At 45.4% G+C, this 20,614-nt stretch overlaps 9 protein-coding genes across 9 annotated transcripts; 4 read left to right on the top strand and 5 right to left on the bottom strand.

The window, feature by feature from the left end:
• Positions 1-193: 193 nt before the first annotated feature.
• On the bottom strand, positions 194-921 carry SERLADRAFT_397767 (uncharacterized protein; the record flags this gene model as incomplete). Its single annotated transcript, XM_007321788.1, has 4 exons — positions 194-459; positions 517-684; positions 742-787; positions 843-921. The coding sequence occupies 4 exons, from the start codon at positions 855-857 to the stop codon at positions 428-430; spliced, it is 261 nt and encodes an 86-aa protein (XP_007321850.1).
• Positions 922-1,002: 81 nt separating this feature from the next.
• On the top strand, positions 1,003-2,127 carry SERLADRAFT_357670 (uncharacterized protein; the record flags this gene model as incomplete). Its single annotated transcript, XM_007321787.1, has 3 exons — positions 1,003-1,405; positions 1,456-1,609; positions 1,690-2,127. 3 exons carry the CDS (start codon positions 1,056-1,058, stop codon positions 1,936-1,938), a joined length of 753 nt encoding a protein of 250 aa, XP_007321849.1.
• Positions 2,128-2,395: 268 nt separating this feature from the next.
• SERLADRAFT_351556 (uncharacterized protein) lies at positions 2,396-3,995 on the top strand (the record flags this gene model as incomplete). Its single annotated transcript, XM_007321786.1, has 7 exons — positions 2,396-2,508; positions 2,626-2,770; positions 2,828-2,849; positions 2,906-3,287; positions 3,344-3,365; positions 3,424-3,885; positions 3,942-3,995. The coding sequence occupies 7 exons, from the start codon at positions 2,396-2,398 to the stop codon at positions 3,993-3,995; spliced, it is 1,200 nt and encodes a 399-aa protein (XP_007321848.1).
• On the bottom strand, positions 3,967-6,303 carry SERLADRAFT_475225 (uncharacterized protein; the record flags this gene model as incomplete). Its single annotated transcript, XM_007321785.1, has 11 exons — positions 3,967-4,144; positions 4,203-4,388; positions 4,448-4,523; positions 4,582-4,684; positions 4,743-4,847; positions 4,901-5,095; positions 5,146-5,289; positions 5,357-5,731; positions 5,782-5,824; positions 5,883-5,950; positions 6,091-6,303. The coding sequence occupies 10 exons, from the start codon at positions 6,240-6,242 to the stop codon at positions 4,273-4,275; spliced, it is 1,377 nt and encodes a 458-aa protein (XP_007321847.1).
• Positions 6,304-6,357: 54 nt separating this feature from the next.
• Positions 6,358-7,262, bottom strand: SERLADRAFT_417366 (uncharacterized protein; the record flags this gene model as incomplete). Its single annotated transcript, XM_007321784.1, has 3 exons — positions 6,358-6,897; positions 6,939-7,085; positions 7,149-7,262. The coding sequence occupies 3 exons, from the start codon at positions 7,175-7,177 to the stop codon at positions 6,675-6,677; spliced, it is 399 nt and encodes a 132-aa protein (XP_007321846.1).
• Positions 7,263-8,090: 828 nt separating this feature from the next.
• On the top strand, positions 8,091-9,397 carry SERLADRAFT_410465 (uncharacterized protein; the record flags this gene model as incomplete). The annotated part of the gene is made up of 2 exons (XM_007321783.1): positions 8,091-8,362; positions 8,440-9,397. 2 exons carry the CDS (start codon positions 8,091-8,093, stop codon positions 9,395-9,397), a joined length of 1,230 nt encoding a protein of 409 aa, XP_007321845.1.
• A 423-nt stretch (positions 9,398-9,820) lies between these two features.
• On the top strand, positions 9,821-10,469 carry SERLADRAFT_475219 (uncharacterized protein; the record flags this gene model as incomplete). The annotated part of the gene is made up of 3 exons (XM_007321782.1): positions 9,821-9,934; positions 10,001-10,134; positions 10,190-10,469. 2 exons carry the CDS (start codon positions 9,827-9,829, stop codon positions 10,118-10,120), a joined length of 228 nt encoding a protein of 75 aa, XP_007321844.1.
• Positions 10,470-10,518: 49 nt separating this feature from the next.
• SERLADRAFT_452027 (uncharacterized protein) lies at positions 10,519-14,634 on the bottom strand (the record flags this gene model as incomplete). Its single annotated transcript, XM_007321781.1, has 15 exons — positions 10,519-10,875; positions 11,018-11,060; positions 11,118-11,178; positions 11,229-11,355; positions 11,408-11,482; positions 11,545-11,708; positions 11,759-11,847; positions 11,903-12,003; positions 12,065-12,138; positions 12,200-12,523; positions 12,581-12,764; positions 12,820-12,910; positions 12,964-13,508; positions 13,565-13,726; positions 13,825-14,634. The coding sequence occupies 15 exons, from the start codon at positions 14,632-14,634 to the stop codon at positions 10,747-10,749; spliced, it is 2,979 nt and encodes a 992-aa protein (XP_007321843.1).
• A 189-nt stretch (positions 14,635-14,823) lies between these two features.
• Positions 14,824-18,559, bottom strand: SERLADRAFT_363098 (uncharacterized protein; the record flags this gene model as incomplete). Its single annotated transcript, XM_007321780.1, has 15 exons — positions 14,824-15,181; positions 15,234-15,441; positions 15,494-15,639; positions 15,702-15,805; positions 15,881-16,068; positions 16,121-16,315; positions 16,373-16,615; positions 16,691-16,926; positions 16,976-17,162; positions 17,218-17,396; positions 17,451-17,656; positions 17,741-17,873; positions 17,928-18,051; positions 18,106-18,206; positions 18,277-18,559. The coding sequence occupies 15 exons, from the start codon at positions 18,557-18,559 to the stop codon at positions 14,862-14,864; spliced, it is 2,853 nt and encodes a 950-aa protein (XP_007321842.1).
• Positions 18,560-20,614: the final 2,055 nt, after the last annotated feature.

Below are 20,614 nucleotides of genomic sequence, written 5' to 3'. Positions count from 1 at the left end.
TGACGGTAAGTTGAGGCTGGGCTGGCGGCGTCGGCCTGACTTGGGAGCATTTGCTGCAACCGGATAACGCCATATATGGTCATGTCTGCATTCCTCGGGTGCTGCAGCATTTCTCATCATGTATGCAACAAGGAAACACATGGAATATCATACAATATGGATGTCGACTCTAATCTCACATGACTATCAATGGGCACAGATGTAGCACTTGCATTCGCGTACGATGGATTTAGCGGATGTCAACATTCGGCAAGATAGTGCACATTTTTGACAAGTTTTCGACTACCAGGTATCACTTTATCAGCAGCCACAACATTCACATCCTACGTCTCCTAGCTTGCCATATGCAAGTAAATGGATAACTGAACAGCCAGCCCAAACGATGTAAAAGCAAATAAATGCAGTATAATGGTCTACAAGAGGCTGTTTACTTTTGATACGACCACACATTCCGAAGCACTACAAGAAACTCGCGTCAAAAGAATCCCACAGTAAAACACAGAAGGCATAACTCACATCCAGCCTTGGTTGCTAACCGGTTAACAGAGTCATCACTCTCACCCTGCGATCTAACCTGGCCGCACAGGGCAAACGAAGTGTAAGTGCTCAAAGCCTTGCCATCGGCGTCAACATCAGCGACATTGACTTGGACCGAAGCGTGATCCTTGGAAGTAATGAGACGGTCTGGCACACGCTAGGTCAATATCTCAATATCCCATGGTGTTTGCTTGTATAACATACTGGTAGCCGCGCATTTGCGGGGAACGTAGAGATCAACAAGAACACCCTATACGTATCCTTGTCAGTCAGTCATATACTGTAATATCCTTGAGCTTGCTCACCTGATCGTTTTCCATCGTGAGCTATGAGTTTTGGACTGGGATAGAGTACTTTGACGTTGGCGATAGGATGCGTGGGATACTCGAACGATAAACTGTACAGCTGCAATCGAAAACGCTGCATTATGTCAGCCTTCCCTATTCGGTGTTCTACATCTGAACTGAAGAGTCACTGAGGATCCTCTGTACTGAACTATTACTTGTCAAAGAATTGCCATGTCTCAACTGACCGTGCTACGAAGTTATGCGTTAAAGTCCAATCCTGCAACACTTCCACCATCTGTTCTGCTATCTCACTCTGAGACGTCTGTGACGCTGTTCGACGCGTTTCCAAAGTCAATATTCCACTTTCTAATCTTGCCGCGCCCTCAACCTTCGCTGAGTATTTTTGATCTTGCGAACCTATCGTCACTGTTGAAATGCGACAATTCGAAAGCAAAGAGCGTTCTACTGACAATGAAAGAAGAAGCACAGTCCGTGAAGGACATGATTGAGTCTGAGATGATGAAGCGGTATGGCTTCAAGTGGGGGATATGGACAGGGTTCCATGCAGTGCCGAGCATGGAGTGTGTTTCGTTTTGCTCCCATTATCTCAAATTTATAAGACAGCGTCTAGGCATCTTCATCTTCATGTCCTTTCGAACGACCTGTGTTCTCCCAGGATGAGAAAGAAACAGCACTACCAATCGTTTCATCCAAAGCATGGGTTCTTTCTTCACCTGGACGACGTTCTTTCATGGTTTGACGCCGAACCTTCTTATTATGATACTGTACGTTTTGCCTCTGAACCAAACATCGGCCAATGCTAACCATGCTTGTCATGGTCTATCACATCTGATCTGACTCTCAGGTGTCTCAATTAAAGAAGTCCCAGTATGAGCCGCTTTTGAAAGGAGATTTCGAATGTTGGAAATGTGAACGAGTCATCGCCAATATGCCAGCACTAAAAAGCCACCTGCAAGAAGAGTGGGATAAGGAAATGCAAAGGGAAACAGCGAAGCTGAAGAGGAAACAAAAAAGCCCAGACCTCCCGACTGCCAAAGGGACAGACGCGTTGGAAACAGTGCCAAAGGAAAGGAGGTCGCCAGATGCAGCTTAGAAGAAGCAAAACTCATGGAAATTTGGACGCTCCAGACCTGATCACAATGGAGCATATGTGCTTTACACTGCAATGTTCTGGCTAGCTGGCTGCAAACATCATACAAGTGACCCTACAATGTTGCTGTCCGTGAAAGTTTGGGCTCTATGTATTTGTATTTTATCTCAAGCTGCCCTGTCTCAATGTCTCAATGTACGTACTCATCGCATCGAGATCATGTATATTCATTTTATATTCTTGTCCTCACTCATGCAATCATTCAGTCCCTGTTGTGCCACAGTCCAGGTCACTTTCTTGATAGGACCTATCTATATTTATTCGGCAATTCTGCGACGTTCTTCCGGACTGGGCCGGACATGTTATTCACTGGTCATGGGATCATATCCACCTTGTATAATATACTGGAAACACGGGCAGCCTTTGATTCAACAATCCCGTCAGTGCACTCATATCTCTCATGGCACCCTCTTCACCATTCGTTCTTCGCTGGGGTATCATATCAACAGGCTGGATTGCCGAACGCGTCGTCTCGGTGAGCTTGATAAACTATTTTTTGAATAATGTGGAAGTGTTCTGAGCGCCCGGCATCGTACAATATTATAGGATCTTTTAGTTGATCCAAAAACGTATGTTCTCCTTCGTAGCATTTTCAACCCGTTGCTCCTAAGCTTGATGTAAACTATGAAGCCGAGATGTGCATGACGTAGTTCATAAAGTAACTGCCGTGGGGTCCCGTAGCGTGGAAAAGGCACAGAAATTTATCACCGAGTATGTTGAAGGAGATAAATCTGTGAAGGCATACGGAACTTACGAAGAAGTATACGCTGATAAGGTAAGAGGAACCCGCCAACTTCGGTCGCACAAGTTGCTCATCGAAATCTTTGGTTAGAACGTCGATGCTATCTATATTGGTTTGTCAAAAGTTGTTTGGCCAGGAACTTGGAATTTCTTACCAATGTTGATATAGGTACTCCTCATACCTATCACTACGTCAATGCCCTTGATGCGATCCGAGCCAAGAAGCACGTCCTCTGCGAAAAACCCGTGACTGTCAATTCCGCCGAGCTGCGCTCGCTCATAGCAGAGGCGAAGAAACAAGGCGTATTCTTCATGGAAGCCCTTTGGACGCGTTTCCAGCCACTCACCCTAGAACTCAAGAAACTCGCGGAAGATGGCACTCTAGGCGCCCCTGTTGTTGTACATGCGGACTTTTCCAACGACTTTGGCATCAGTAGTATGTATACTTTATGCATTAGAATTGACTCAACTTGGCTAAAACATTGTCAAGGACTTCCTAAGACCCACAGGATGATGGACCCTGCCCTTGGAGGAGGCGCAATCTTAGATTTGTAAGTACGCAAGGTAATTCATGGAAAACTGTTCCTCATTTTTTCCCGAACTATAGGGGTCCTTATCCTCTAGTCTGGGTAAGTTAAATTCAGGAAAAAAAATTAGCGTTAGCGCTTATACTGTGCTTTCTCATAGGCTACCATCGCGCTTTACGAACACCCCTCAAACAAGAGTACAAAACCCTCTAATATCACCGCAACAATGTACAAGCTGCCCGCAACCGGCGTCGACTGCAATACCTCATACACTGTTACCTTTGCGCCTAACCCTGCCACAGGCTCCACACTAGCTGCCCAAGCGGTGTTGAGCTGTAGCATGAATGTTGCATCGCACAGTCCAGGAGTTACTATCCGCTATGAGAAAGGTACAATTATCATCGCGGCTCCGGTACCTTGTCCCAGGTCGTTCACCGTGCAGTATTTCGCTCCGGGAAAGCCTGGAGTCGTTGCGCGAGAAGAAACGAGGAAGTTTGACTATGTCGGTAGCGGATGGCATTTCCAGGCCGACGAGGTTGCCCGTTGTGTGAGGGATGGAAAACTTGAGAGTGCACTCTGGGGGCATGACAAAAGTATTCTGGAGATGGAAGTTTTTGATGAGGTAAGTATGCTAAATTACAACAAGCGGACACTTTTTTTTTACTGACACACTGGTAGGTTCGACGTCAAGGTAATTACAAGTTACCTGATGGTGTAGAGAAGGTGTTGTGATCTTGTCTCTAAATAAATTCTTAACTTTGTACTATATGTAGAGCCTGATCATCAAAAGAAGTGCTTATGGAAAAACTATCCAATGGAAAAGTTACTTGCATTTCGTCGGGGGCATAACCTCAAGGCATAAAAATTCTATGAGGTTCCAAGTACGCAAGAAATGATTCTATTACACTCCTTTTACAAGTGAGACCACTTTCTATTTAGAAGCCGCCCAGTCTAAATATGTCTTACAAACTTCTTTGTTTGGAGCATTACTCATTAAGCTCGTTTTCATTCAAGTGCTTTCTTTCACGGCCTCAGCTGCAGCTTTGCTCCTAGCCAATTTAGCATCACGGGAACGCTCACTGGCCTCGCGGATGGCCCAAGTCAGCTCATAGGTCTTGCAAGCATCTGAAAGATTAAATGCCAATCAGTTCGACGTGTCGTACAAGGTCGTCGGTAATAATTACCTTCGTAGGTGCTGAGAATTTGAGCAGCTTCCGGATCTTCTTCAATGTCCTCAATGATGTCGATCAGGTTGGAGATCTAATAAAGAGATATTTTGGTATCGTGGCATTAAGGTATGTGAGAGAGTAAAGCGGACCTCAGAGAAGAATGGGTCATCATCAGGGAAAGTTATCATCTGCTCATGATCATCACCAGGCTTGCGGACGTAAAGCATAGGTTGAACATAAGGGTTCACTAGCCTGTGACAGCCAAACGAGGTCAGACTCGGTATTTATTGGGGAGAAAAACCGAAAGTACTTCAATGAATAGCCGTCGGCATGAACCTCGAGCTCGCAGCTGTAGTTGTGGCCTTGGAGTGTGGCGACATGGGTGAAACTGCCCACGGCCCCGGAGTCGTATTTCCTGTACTGCGGTGTAAATACGACGAGAAAGACAAGATATGCCATTAAACCAACCAGGTCGCGGCTGTGACACGAGGAATCCTGTTCTCAGGTGCAATCTGGCTTTCGTCAACCGACATTTTGGACAAATGCCCTGCATTTTCATCCCATTCCAAGGAGTGTGCAGTGACCGAGGAGATGTCGACCTCACCACCGAAGTAGCGTGAGAGATCACAGAAGTGGGTCCCCTGCTCGACAATAGGTCCTGCACTAGAATTGCAGTGAGTAAAGCCGTGTAGCATATTTGGGATCAAAACTACCTCTTGGACTTGTCCCACCAGTCAAGCTTAGCGATAGCCTCGTAGGCACAAGCATAGCGGGCAATAGTAGCCATGACAGTGAGATCATTTTCTTCGATGATTCGTTTCATCATCTGAACAGCCTTCAAATACCTCAGCATATATCTGAAGTTAGTGCATATAGCAAGCAATATTGAGTGGCATGTATAATAGAGGATGTAGCACGACATACCCGACAGAACAGACAGCTTTGCTATCGGAGATACGCTTAGCGATCGTGAAAGCCTGCTCAATTTCTGCCTTTGGACCAGTTGCGATGGGCTTCTCAATAAACATCGCTACACCTGGAAAATATTTGAGGATCTGCATTTCAACGTCACGGCCGGGTTGGATAGTCCCTCTAAACATCGGTGGGGAGCCAACAATGACCGCACGGGGACGGTCCTTTGAGGACATGTTCTTGACAAAGTCGTCAAGTGTCTTGAATACACGAGTGCCTTGGTAGGCAGAGACGACGAAAGAGTCGCATTTCTTCTGCAGGACTGCTCTGGCCCGCTCAATTGCGGGATCGATGAGGGCAACGACTTTAAGACGGAGACCCAGTTTGCTAGTATACAGATGAGAGACGCCCTTAGTGGAAGACTGAATAAGGCTTACTGCTCGAAACGGAAAGAATGGTTCCAAGGACCTTCGTCAGAGCCTAGGAATAGCGGGTGATCTTAAGGTCCGATACGACCGTTAGATCAAGGAAGACATACCAAACATGATATTTCCCGCGCCAATGAAGACGACATTGAAATCATCTGTTCCACCAACATGGGAGGCTCTGTGCAGAGAGATCAGTTACCTGTAACCACTCAACTCAATGGTCAACGATCAGAAGAGACGAATAATCTATCGTGATACATCAAGATAATACATATGGAGAATGGCTAGATTATCGAAAGAGATGAAGGGGTAACTGACTTGTCCATCGGAATAAGCCTCGATGGATCAATAGATGGTCTCCGAGACGAGAAACCAGAACCACGCCTGTCTGATCCTCGTCTTTCTGATCCCCTACGGTTGGGAATGGTCGAGGTCATCTCCAGGTTTGAGGAAGGTCTGCGACTGGCCATTTTTCAGTGAAAGTATGGGGAGAAAGTGGGAGTTGTAGGTAAGGGACGTCGTGGAAAGCGACACTGGAGCGACAGGTACTTAAACGCTTGTGGGTCAAGCGGATCGGTCCGTGGTACTTTGTTATTGCAATGAGATTAGTTTCAAATCTTGGATGCGGCTACACCTCAGCCGACTGTACATCTAATATCAGACAGCAACACGATAATCATTGCTATATCGATAGTCAAATGCATCAAGATATTAAACGCATGTCCACCGAAGAAAGTAAGAAAGCGCAACGATGCCGAATCGTGTGTAGAAACAACAGGACAGTCGAAAAGGAATGTGCGGGGTATTATAAAAAGAAAGGTTTAAACTGTAGCTATTTGCGGTGGCGAATTCGAAGGCAGACTTGGAATATGGTAGGCCAGAACGTTTAGCGCGACGTGAAATCAAAAACGGCCATCTGCCTTGAAAGATTGTGGTTGACCGTGAGCCTGTTTTGCAGCCAGCTCTGCTCGTTTCCGCTCTGCAGCCTCTAATCTCGCCGTCATTGCTCTCAGCTCCTCTTTCAGCTTCTCATTCTCCTGCGTCAGTTTGAATACATTACTTGCCCGTTTCTGCACTTTCTCAACTCTGCAGAATGAAATACCGTGATTGACCGTTCCCGAACACCTAGAGCGGAGACGTAGGTTGGATGACATGGCAGGACTTACTCTGGGTTTGGCTTTGATTTATCGGATGAGTTCAAGATGGAGTCAAGTGAGAACGTGAGATCCAGCTCTGGAGGTGGAATTTCTGGGAGCGAAGGCGATGATGAACTGGATCTTCTGTCGGGTGGGTGTGAGGATGCGGAATGGAGACTAGCCACACATCAAAAGGTAAGATGCGTAATTATTTTTCGACATAGAACACAATAAGCGCACCCCTGATCCATACGAGAAGACGAATCCATGGTTATACGAAGAAGATATGGATGGTAGTGAAAGAGCGAAAGGAAAGATGGATATGCTATTATAATACTGCAGTCACGGTGGTGCGAACATGACCGTGACTGGGCGTGACCTGTGCTTTATGGACTGTAGTAGCTGCAAATGGCAATTAGCTCCCACGATAAGATATGGGATACCATAGCCGGCGGTCCTCGTCTCAACCCGAACGTCGTTCTTACCATTGGCCATCGCTGTCTGTCCTTGCGGTCGTCGTCGTCGTCGCCGTCGTCAGCGTCGTCAGCATGCGTTCTTTGATACCGCCGCTCAACGACGACAACAACATTTTGACCCATCATACACACCCACTTCCCCAGCCAGACGACCTCTCCGCTCTTCATCATTCGTATCTTCACGCTGCTGGTAACAGTATTCCTGTATCCGTTAATGAACTCCAATCTATGTATTACAACCAATATTCAGACCAGCCCTTCCCCGATTCAATGCAGCTTGGTTCATATCCGTATTCTCCCCAAGAAAATGCGATAGACATTCATTATATCCTGGCTAACAACCTCTCGCATTCGCATAATCTTTATGTCGATGATAATACGGGTTTGGACACTCAAGACACTGACTACATGCAAGAGGCGCCCATAAATGCGCAGTCTCTTGAACATGATCACCAATTTCATTCCCCATCTACCTCTTCTTCACCCACTTATCCGCCCTCCTTTCATGAACTCACACATTCACCTGTTTTTTCAACTACATCGTCGTACAACGTTCTCTCACCACCTGCAGAGGTATATGGACAAGCTGACGCCATATCACCTTCAATGATCCATCCTAGTCCTTTGGAACCTGTCACAGATTTCGACTCAGGCGTGCGTAGACCATGTCGATGCCTGTGCGCGTTCCGTGCTGAACTCTCCTCAGATGCACCCATTAAATTTGAATTCGACGTCGAGAAATAACTCTCAAACAGACCCTTACGCCGCTGCGTTTCTGCACGAGCAGCTTGGGGAAGCGAAGTGGAGTATTTTCTCCGCTCGCCTTTTTGAGCGCAGACTCGGTAGCTCAAGGAATAAATCTCGCAGTAAGGTCAAGAATGGCGACAGCGAGTTCAACAGCTCCGGTGGCGGTGCCACCGCCATCGATTTTCTAGTCAAAGTCGAAGTTGTCAAAGAGGTCCTGAGGACTTACGTTCCGTACGTTATTGTTTAAGCAACTGTTGAATATGTTTTCAATGATTTCACGTATATTTGTTCAACTATTTTGCTGCTAGTCATCCCTACAACCCCCTAAAGTCCCTCTCACATGCCTATGAACGCTCGCCCGGGGGTTACGTCACCCTCACACGCTCTACCGTCCTGGTACTTTCAGGATGGTCGAATACCCAATTTTCTTACTGGGCTCGCCGCTCTGAAGGAATATCAGTGCTTGCAGTGCACGACCATCGATTACGCGCAGTGGCGTTAGCTCTTGAACGGCGGCTCAGAGCCGAAAATCTTGCTTGTTCCTCTCTTGATGCAACCCAAAATATGTTGACAACGCTAGACGCGGCAACTGAGGAGCAGAGTACAAGTGTCACTGGAAAAGGCCTTGATATTATTATCGAGGAGATAAAAAAGAATAAAGGGGCAAGCCCTTTCCTCCGTGGAAAGCATTCGAGTCTCGATCCATTCGGTTCGACGAACACCGAGAGCGATACTGGCATCCATACTTCTGGATCACCGCATCCGCATCCGAATGCAACTGCGCCTGTGTACATGCCTACCTTTCAGGCAATGGAGTATACTCACTCACCCTCAATTGCACTGCCGCCACTTCGCAAAAGGAAGACTAGGAGAGCCGGTACGAGTTGCACGCAGGTGGTTAAACCCATTTCTATAGGAGAAGGACAGGACTTGGAGAATAACATGCAGCACTTTTCATATCCAATTTCGGAGCCCCGTACTATGACGCCAGAAAGTACATCTTCCTCGGAAATTCAGTCAGTGGCTTCTGTTTCTCCGACCTTCATTTCATCTCTGCATTCCCACCGTGCTGCTGCGATGAAAAATGCGCCAATGCACCACAATACAGAAGAGAGTGGAGGACTCATTCAGGAAACTGAAAATACCACCAGGGAATATTTCCCTGTATCTGATTCTAGATCAGATCCCGAAGTTCGCTCGCACCGAAAGCGACTTTCTGATTTTTCCGAAGACGACGTTAGAAAGAGACTCAAGCAGAATGAATGATCCGACTGTTGGAAAATCGAGATATAGGATGGATGGACATGAACGATCGTATTTTCACTTTATGTAGCGGCGTTCGTTGTAAGTTTTTTTTCATTGCTTTATTGACTACTTATCGTGGCGCTGCTTTTATCATTACTCTCGTGCCTTTAGTTACTTACAGATGCTCTAATGATGTAAATCTCACAGTACGCTACAACCATGCATGACTCTTGTATTTTTCAATTAACTCCTCTACTTGTACATCATATTTCCTCAGAACGGTTTTGCGGGTTTTATATCCTGTAACTATCTAGGCTCCATAGTACTCAGTGAAAATAGACCATCCAACTCAATTATGTTTCAATGTTTTTCTCACTTTTAATTCAATGTAACTTGAATTGCCTCCGAACTCGAGTCTCTTCCTGAGTCGCGACCACCGTCAGTGGCGCGATGAAACTTGACATAGGTCATCTTATCATTATTTTCACTGCCACCTTTTTCTTGCTAGCGAGCTATGCCATACTATTCAGCGCCATGCTCCCTTTGACGGGCATTTATGTGAGTGCTAATTGTTACTAGGCGGTAATCCTATTGGCAACTTGACAAACGATCTATACCATAAAGATATTAGACGTCTTAGCTCAAGACACGCATTACAAATATTTCACCCTACTCATCATACCCACCAGTGCTTACTTTGTCATCGCCAACTGGGTGGGATGGCAGTATTACCAAAATTCTTGAAAGCTAGTATCTGGGTACGTCCCAGCTGCTTCTTCTGAAGTGTATACCGATCAATTTCTCTCGATGTAGCAAAGACACCTGAGCGATATTTAGAGCGTGCTGCTCAGCTGGTGATCCCAGGAAGCGGGAGGCTCGTCTTGCTATGTCACGGCCAGTGATAATACAAGACTAGGTACAAGGAATCACTCTGCGCTCGCTTCAAAATCTGCCGAAATAGGCGTACAAGACCAAGTGCAGAGATGGTCTCCAAGAAGCATATGGGTTTAATATCGGAAGGAGATCGGTACATAGGGATACATGTATAGAGACAGTAATCAAAATGGAATATCATAGCCCTTTGCCCATAAAATCGATACATCGCATAAATAAAGAAGGCTCGAAAAAGCAAGGATGGTTTTGAAGGCGTTGACCAGCAAGCAGCTTGAGTTTTTAACGCCAGAGTTTATGTCGCCCGCGCTCCCCCACACCTGATGCAGTAGAAGGTGGAGGAGGGAACATTGATCTTGGTGGGTTGTTATCTTGAGCAATGCTTACCGATGATTTTGAGTGCGTTGGGCTGGGATCACGCTGGGCTAATCCTATACCACGAGTAGTAAACCTCGGTCGAGGTGATCTCTGAATGGCTCCTAGAGATAAAATGGATCGCGTTGGACTAGACTCGCGTACACCCCGATTTGAAGACTGTGGATAGGGAGGGGGATTTCCTGCCGCAGGAAGCTTCGTAGATAGGAGGCTGGCGATTCCTGGTCTGGGCCCTAGGGCCCTGGATGGAAAAGCAGCTCGCGTCGGGGCGACGTCTGAATCTTCTGTGTCACTTTGCGGCTTGACGACTCTTCGAGGGAAAGGGCTGCGAACATTTGTGGACGTCGATGCAGCGGGAACGGGTTTTGGATTGACTTGTCGAGGGGCTGCAGTAGGTAAACGAAGATAACGAGCACGTCTATATGAGGGGTAATGTCAGCATCTACAGAGAATGCGATATTTGATGCCCACTTACGCGACTGCTTTGAGCGCGATTTTTGTTCTGTGAGTTTGTACCCATTTTTCCAAAGTTTTTGCTGTTTATTTTGTTAAGAAGTTGATATGAAGTGTAAAAATGAGAACATACACAGGACCTGTTTCTTGTCCATCTCGCGCGCCTTCTTAGCTTGTAGGGCCTGTGGCATAGAAGCGCGCCATACGTTCCAGCACTTGGCTTTCGTATATGATGCGTGGAATCGGATTGCTGGTAGAGACTGCGAAAAGGGTGAAAAACGGATAATTTAAGTAAGTTACAAATAAGCTTACCTTCGTTCTAGAATGCCAGATCCCGAACGCACGAAACAGTAAATTACGTCGACTTTGCACAATGACGTTGTGTTCCTAGTATATACCTGTTTGTTCAGCTCACCTCTCACAGAGTACGAATCAGTTATAACGCTCACAATTGGGCGTAGCCTCTCGTCTTTAAAGCGACCTCTCCATTTATCCCATGATACTGCTATCGCTGCGCGCTTCATATCGTCCTCCTTCTGCTGCAAGGTCTGTCGCCTGTAGCGAGATGAACGGGAGGCATTGAGCCACCGATTAAACATCCGGCGGATATTTTCTAAAACCATACATCACTACCATGAGATAGGACATATATTGAATACATACCTTCGCGTTTAACATCCTGATAGCTTTCCATCAGGCTAAGTTCTTCCACATGGCGTAGGCAGACTGTCTTCCATTTCTTGAAAGCAGACCTAAATTTGATATTGTCAAAAAAAAATCTCTCAGTGCAAGTGTGACAATACACACATCACCAAAACATTTGAAATCCGTTGGCTGACTTCTAGCTCGCGCAGTTTGATTTCAATTACTCGGTTCGTCCATAGACTCAATACAGTCCTCGTAATCCGCTATTAGCAGATTACGAGTTAGCTGTCGAGAGTAGCAGAGAGAAGTAGAAAAAAGACGAACAGTAGAGACAAGAGCGTGAATTTGTTGCTCTGCCAAACGGATTAAACGTCGCTTCTGGGTTTTCTGCTTCCACGCTTTGGGTAATCGTTAGTTTCATTGAGGAAAATAAAGATGCTTCGCCTTTATAATACTCACAGCTGAAACACTTTGCAAGTTTTTGGGTGGACAGTATTGTCAAGCTTCTTTCTCTTCTTTTGTCGCTTAGCTGTTCTTTCCATTTTCCCAAGATTCGTCTTCTGAGGAAGAACTTTTCTGCGACTTTAGCTTGCTTTACAAGTGCCAATTGCGATCTGAACTGAAGTCGCCACTTCAAGAGTATTCTAAAGCAAAGCTGGGTCGAATTATATTGTGTAGCGAACGTCGAGGCATTTTGATGAGTAGTGTAGACTCGACGCCATGTTTGCAATGAGGAGGACATCGCATATGAATTAGATCGCATCGAAAAGGCGAGAGCAAAATCTACGACAGTGAAATTCAGTGATAAAACTTTGATCATAAATCTTGGTGGCTTCAAACCTTGGCGCTGCTCCTGCTCCTGCATCTTTCGCTTCCAAACAATCCACACATCTTTTACTAACCGTACAGCTCTTACTCTCTCCAAGAGCCTACCACGTTCGTGAGCTTTCCACACCCGGGTAACAGCACGAACCAGAACATCATCTTGTCGAGCAAGATGCTTTGCGGCGCGTTTCTCCAGACTCTGTAAATCATCACAAGTCAGTGCTCCATAAAGAATGTAAATGAGCGAAACATACATGTATCCGGTCACGAGCAGCTTTCCAAGATCTGATAGCTTTCTTCACTATGATGGTATCGTGGAATATATGGGCTGAGTGCCGCTCATGTCTGTTTATTTCATAGAGCATTAGTGATGATAAAGACGCAAGTTGATGACTTACGAATGTTTTTTCCATACATCCATTGCTTCACCCATAACTCGCAGCCCTACTCTTCTTACAACCATCCTCTCGTTGTTCTTCATCTGCAACTGGCGTTTCCAAAACTCGAAACACCTTCCCACCATTCTACCATCAGAGATCTTAGTGAATTGCTCACTCGCAGCCTCCAAATGATCCTTTTCCATCAGCTTTAGACTCCATCTCTCGAATAACCGTAGGACTAAGCGCTCATTGTAGTGCTGCTCGGATAAATGGGATCGGTAAGACTGCCGCCATTTCGCCCATGCATCTTTCTTCAGTAATGTTTCCCGACTCTCCCGCACGGTCTTCATCTTAGAACGCATCTCATTCCGCCACATCGCCTGTCTTCTTTCCTTTAGCTTTGCTTTCCATTGGTTAACTGAGACTCGGAGGCATCTGTTATTTGCGATAACAGTCACACGACCAAGGAGTTCAACACGAGATGCAGTAGAATTACGCCAGCGATGAAGACATAGACGAAGGACGAGATTGTCCCTTGCCTCAGATATTTGCTGCTGCGTAGTCTGTGAATAGCATGAATATATGATTCAGCATGGATAAAAGAAAGAAGTGTTCCTACGTTAATCCACTCATAGCCTTGCCTCCAGACATCCCAGCAACGTTCAAGTAGTTTTTCCTCCCGAAATCTGTCAGCATCTTGCTCGTCCCGAATCATCTTGACCTTATTCCACGCATCGTCTTCATTGATGGCACTTCCTCTGCGCTCTCGTTGACCGATTAACTAAAGTAATATAAAATTCATGAGGCACACAGAGAGATAATTATATATACCTTAGTACTTGACCGGGTAGAAGTAGACTGCAAGCCCATCAACTTTACATCTCTCGTAGCCGCTCCATACGAAGGCGGTGTCGTTGATATTGAAGGTACGATATCTTCTGTCATGTCTGAAGTCTCGTCCCAAGGTCGAGTAATGGGGGTCACAGCTTCTTTTGAGCGAACATTGGATAGTATAGGATTACGAAGGTTTAGATTGACATTGGATACCAGGCCATTTGACGTAGTCGTCCTGGATGGGATTACATTTGGTAGAACTCGAGAATGCAATCGTGAGGGAGCGCGACTATGACGCTGAGGTTCGTCAAGCTCTGTTTCGGTACCCTGTTCTGATTCAGCCTGTTCTGATTCAGTGCTGGCCGCTTCATGTTGGTGAGAATGAAGGGAGAATATATCGTCGTCGTGTACAGGAGCCGTTAGGTTCGGAGTACCTGAAGTGTGAGGTTTGCCCCGGTCTTTGGCAGGAGTGGAAGAACGATTGAAGCTACTGTCGTAGCCATACTGTGATTTGATTAACCTCCACCTCTCCCCCCAGTTGGCAGCTCTAACAGAACTAAGCTTCAGTAATTTCTTGTAGTACACAACCTCCGTCTGAGGGTCGAGGCCACGTTCGTGTAGGACATCGTTATATGCCTTAAACACCGTCAGAAAAGTGGTTGCAGATGGCGCCGCCCTAGCTATCACAGCATTGAAAAATTCGATATCTTGTGGAGAAAGGTCTTGTAGTTCTGGAACTGAAATAGCGGAGGACCGTGAAAAATCGGATATAGAGGGAGGAGCTCGATGTGAAGGACCCGGGAGATTTTTTGGTTTAGCTGGAGGGGAAGCACGACTTGGTTGAAACCTTGACATAAACCAACACAGTCCAATAGCCAAGTCGTACCAAATGTGACGTTGAAGCCTTGCTACCAGCCAAACACGAAAAATGACGACAGCGAAGTGAGAGTCTGAGACGCGTTGATTCCTGTGGACGCGTTTTCTGTGGCACGTGCACAAGGCGAAAATGGAACATGTGTACATTTACAGCAAGCGACGCGATACTCAGTGAAACATATATATTGACACTATCATAGATTGCTTTATAGAGTATCTCTGACGAATCCCAAAGTCCCAAGTGAAGAAGCAAGGAGCTCTAGGACTCGGTCACTTTCTTTCCGCTGAACCTCAAGTAATGCCTCCAGCTCCTCCTGTATTTCGATGTTTTCGATAATAACATCGCCGTGAAGACGTAGAAAGACACTCAGGAAGGCCTGGACAGCTTCAAAGTCTCGATGGGAGAGCAAACGACGCGTCAAGGCCTGTAGGAATTGTCGAAAGCTATCCAACGTGACCAAGGAACGGATTTCAAGATCGATAGCAGCAGGCGAAAGTATTTTGACATAGTCGAAGAAGGCATCGTCTGCAAAGATGTCAAATTAGCTGATAACCCGTCGCGAAAGAAATTCTCTTACGGTCTGCATCTGTACGAATGCCGGATAGCTTTTCCCGGAAGATACTGTCTGTTTCCGCTGCAATCTTGTCTAATCTTCTTGTGCGTTGATCATTTTTTTCTTTCTCCTTTTCTTCGAGCGCGAACCGAGGTTCTACGCCTGGAAGCGTGGGTAAGAAGAAAGGAGCCTGTTCAGGCTTTTTTGGCGGCTCTTTTGGTTTGTTGCGTTGCTAGAAACGCAGTAAGGTAATAAGTATAACGTGCGAGCTGAATTTGACTTACAATGATAATTTCCAGGTTGAGCAAGGTTTGCCACCGTGATCGAGGTAGCAGTGTTAATGTCACAAGGTCTCCATCCAACTGTGGAGGTGTGACAAAACTATCTATTGGCTTGTCTTCCACGGTGAGCGCCGACAATCCTTCAAGCGCTGTATAATTTCATATTTATTGATAAAGAACCAATGTAGATAACGGCAGTGTTGACATTTACCTTCGTCTTCGGCAACACCTTGCATTGAAGGGAGAGATGCTTCCGCGACATCACTCTCGGATATCGACTTGAAAGACACTTCAGAATACTGAGCTCGGTTCGCCCTGAAAAAATCTTTAGTAGATGCATACAACAATTTGCCCTCGATGAAAGTCGGGTAACGATGATAAGGTACTCACCATAAAAATATTCCTACACTATCCACATGAGACGTGGCCAAAAAGTCATTGGTCGGTGAAAAATCAATACTCGTTGCCACACTCGGTGTACGAAAGGCGTCAATGAGACGTCCAGTAGGTATATCAAAGGTTCGGATGATAGAGTCCATGGAGGTCACCACTAACCATCTTGAATCTGGAGAAAACGTCTGCCAGCCTTGTTAATATTGGACGTTCAACTTCCCAGAACGTATGACATACGATATCAAGTATTCGTCCAGTCGAACCGCAAGCAAGTTCTCTGACAGTTCTTCGTGTCTCGATGTCCAAGATTCGAACGACATAATCTTCACAGATGACAGCCAGCAAACCACTGTCACGTTGTAATGTTGTTGATGATATTGGCGAAGATACATTTACGGTGTGTTCTAAGTTTGTTGTGTGGAAGTCAAAAAACTGAGCGAAAAAACGCGCATTAGCAGACACATGCGTTGATTGCAATTGTGTACAAACGTTGATAGTGCCATCTGAAGTGCTAGCTATCACTGAGCGATTCAAAGAATCACAGGCCAAACCAGTGATGCTACGTTCGCTCGGTTTGGCATTTTTCGACTGCAGTTTTTCAGAGGCAGCCAGTGGGCAAGGGCCGACCTTAAAGCTCTTTCTTTTGAGTCCTGATTGCATATTCCACATGTGTATTTCACCCGTTGCCGATCCTGCTATGCCAAAATTACCGCATGCTGTTACACAAACAGACTGATAACAGCATCGAAGGGGTTTAATCTTCAATTGGTTGCTTGATGGCGAGGAACAGGAAGACACAATGCGTACCTTGACATTACCAGGCGACATCTTTCTTTTCAGGCCATCCACATGGCTCAGTGTGTGTTTTCCCAGTTTTTTCCCAAGTACAGTCCAAGACCGGATGAAGGGATCCTCTGCATGTGCTGTTATAACGTCATCCCAGTCCTTGGAGCGTGTGGAAGACGTAGAAATAGCAGTGATGGGATGAAATTTCAATGAAGCAAGAGGCTTTGACAACACAGTGGCTTTCTTTACGAGCGATCCTATACATATAATTGATTAACGGGCACTTCAAAATTTAGATGTTTTTACCTTGAGACATCTCAAATGACCGCGAATCGCGTACCACTGACGTATACCTCAGACTGCGATCAGTCGAGGCAGTCAATAGTTGTTTACCATCGTCACCGTAATATCGTATCAGATGTGGAGGCGCTTGATGGCCCGAGCGAAATTTGAGTAGTCTAGGCGCTGCTGTTGGTGAATCAAATAACCATTGCTGATGAAAATATAGTATTCAGAGCAGATCAACACCAGAGGCCAATAAAAAAAACCTTGACGCTGTTATCTTCGCCTGAACTGATCAACACTGGTTGACCAGGTACCCATTCTACGGCACTTACAGCACCGTCGTGCGCTCCTCGTAATAGATGGAGTAAGCGCCCTCCGGAATTCAGATCCCAAAGTGCTATGTGACCAGCTGATGAGGCAGAAGCAAGGATGGGGTGGCCATCTAAACCAATGTGTAAGGAAGAAAGCAATTCTGGATTTTGACTGTTACACATACCACTCCTGAACCCTAAAGCTTTGATACCGCCACCTTCCATGTACATTCTCATTAGCCGTTCATCTGCTCTGACATCGTATACGGAAATTTCCCCCGAGATGAAACCAATACCGACGACATCAATAGCAGGGGATTGTGTCAATGCTGTTATAGGATTAGGAGGAACATTTTCAGACGATTGAGTCGGAGAAGTCAGCAATTTGGACCTGGAAAATGTGTGGATACATGCTCTGGATGAAACAATAGTAAGGCCTTATAAGCTGAAAAGGATTATGCACGTTTAAACATACTGTGTACGGATATTCCATAGCTGCAAATCACCCTCGCTACTGGCGACTAATACCTTGTTGAGATATGTAACCGGATGCAAGACAGAGGTTGCAGTGAAGCCGTTATCAAACTGAATGACAGCTATGATTTCAGCTATAAGGGAGAATAATCAATAATACGGCACAGGAAAATTAGACTCGAACGTACCATCTGCTTTTGCGATATCCCATATAAGCATTTTTGCACCATCTTCTGTGAGCGCCAGCAGCTGCGTTCCAAAAATAAGAATAGATACGAGTAAAGTACCCATAGGATTGGTGAGTCGTGCAGCCTGCAATTACATAGCATGAGTACCAAGATTCCTCAAAGGAAGAAATCAATCGACCTCTTTTCCGCGAATATATTTGATAACATGCGAACCAGACGCAACCCAAACAGAATCATCATCCATAGCCATACTTGATATGGGAGATTCTGCTTCAGGACCTATATAGATCGATGAATATCATGGAGCCATGTGTCAAAGCTTATAGACCAGAAGGTGCATAAAACTCACCGACGAATAACAGACCCATCTTTCCACCTTCCCACATGGCCCACGATTTTCCCAAACATGTCAATATATGTATCCGCGGGCCGTCTGTCGCACCCTTGTGCGAGCGCGTTTGTATAAAGAGTGGTATGTGGTTGGTTATAAGACCAAGAGCTCGAAAAGGAGCAAACAAACGAGGAGTTGACGCTACCACATGAGGGGAGGAATCAGATTTTTTGAGGGACAAAGCCTTGCGTATTTTCTTGCGTGGTGGAGCATCCGTCGTGTCCGCATCGTTATGAGACATAGCAAGATAAAAGCTGATTTTTTTTGGATTTTGGCTATTCTTCAGATCATGAAGACTGAAAATTAGGGTGCGTGCATCACGTGATATCAAATGGTGTCACGTGAGTTACTGCTCTCAATTTCATTTAACCAACTCAGACTCACTGAGGCCGTGTATGGGAACGAAAAAAATGTGATTCTAAGATAGACGAGGCACGAGTCAATCATAATAGAAAATTTTTTATGTGTGAAATAGTGATGTGGCATGCATCCTTCATCTGCTACCACATCATCATTCTGTCATTCAGACTCTTAGATATATATCTAAGACTTTTTGCATCTCATTCACATCTGATCACCTAGAGGCTAGGGAAGATTTCATAAACAAAGAGCAAGCTGCATGTAATGGATGTGACACTGGTCACATAGCCTTGCTTGTCTCGGAACCTAGTGTTACACTTGGAATGTGCAAGCCTGGTAACACGGGGTTTACTGGATGTGCAAGTGGTTTCTGATAAGCCTGTTGGTAAACAGGTTTGAGGCATATTTGACAAAACCGGATAAACCCGGTCTCTGCTAAAGCAGCCATTGTTCTCCTAGGAGTCATTATACTGTAGTGAGTAGCACCTCCGACTATAAGTAGTAGGGGGTTTAGTATAGGAATACCTCAGTCGTTTCTATAGCCTCTCTGGCAGCGGCTGAGGTATGTTACATTACATTTACTAGAGATCACCTTAAACTAACATCCATTGTAGTTCCACTTAGGTAAGTAATAAAGTTGTTTCTATAGCCTCTCAGGCAGCGGCTGAGTTTCACTTAGTTTTATTAAATAGTTTTCTTGCAAGGTGATAGTATTACCCCCTTTGTAAGGCCGTGGTCCACCACAACCATGAGACTGTCATATCCGTTGCTTTCTGGTAGATCTGTGATGAAGTCGACGGACAGGTTCTTGAATGGTTCTGTAGCCTTTGGGCCCAAAATTGGTTGGATGAGTATTTTGATCGGATTGGTAATTGCCTTGCTTTGTTGGCATATTGCACATCCTGTGACATAATCTTTGATCATCTGTGTCATACCTGGCCAATAGTAATGTCTTTTTACTAATTGGGTTGTTTTTAGTTGTCCTGGGTGTCCGGCTGTTACTGAATCGTGTTGTTGTTGAATACATGCTTTTCTCTCAGTTCCTGTGGGAATGTAACGGCGACCTTTGTAAAACACGTCATCATTTTTGATGGTCCAATCCTTGGGGTCCGAGCGCATTGGTAGTTTGATTCCTTCACGTAAACTGGTTTTTATACGTGTCAAAAATGGGTCGGTGTTTGCTACTGCGGCGAAAACAGTTTTTGGGAGTAGTGGTGTGTCTTGTTCTTTGTCTTCTGCATATAAATCTGGTCTTCTGGAAAGATTGTCCGGAATCATCATTTATGTTTTGGGTACGTGTTTCAGGATATAATTGTACTGTGAGAGTAGAAGTTGCTAGCACTGTTGATAATGAGAACTGTTGTTAGAAAACCACACACAAAAACAAACTAACAAACAATCCTCCCAGATGCCACGGAACTTGTTTATGGGCTTTGCCTCCTAGAACAGTGGGTGCTCTGGTTGTTCATGGGGAGGTATGTACAATGATCCTTCAAAGTCAAACCCAAGGATGTATGGGTGTGGGTTTTGAGGAGGAGGGATAGTTGGAAGATAAAAATAGGGGGTTTGTGACGAGTTTGGACGAGCACTACCTTGCTAATTGTAGCACAAGGTAGGTTTGAGAACAATAAGATGACAAGGTGACAAAGTTCCCAGTGATAGCAGGCTCCTGACGCACAAACTGTAGTGCTCAGAAGGACTCTAATCAAAAGGGATGACAATGACTTTCAAAAGTGACGAGTAACGATGACAGCAGTTAACAGTGGTAGCAGTGGGAAGTGTTGTGGCCACACTGGATCACAAGTAGCAGAGTAGTGAACTTGAGATTAGAGAAGATGTTACGATAACACATTTTCAAATGTTTCCTTTTATTTTCATTCTCCGCTTTAACCTTTACTGTAGTTTTCACACTCTGTGCCATGCGGCACTTTCCCTT

Source organism: Serpula lacrymans, assembly GCF_000218685.1.
Source record: "Serpula lacrymans var. lacrymans S7.9 unplaced genomic scaffold SERLAscaffold_12, whole genome shotgun sequence".
Classification (NCBI taxonomy): domain Eukaryota; kingdom Fungi; phylum Basidiomycota; class Agaricomycetes; order Boletales; family Serpulaceae; genus Serpula; species Serpula lacrymans.
The sequence above is the reverse complement of the archived record's forward strand: the minus strand, read 5'-3'. Positions and strand labels throughout refer to the sequence as shown.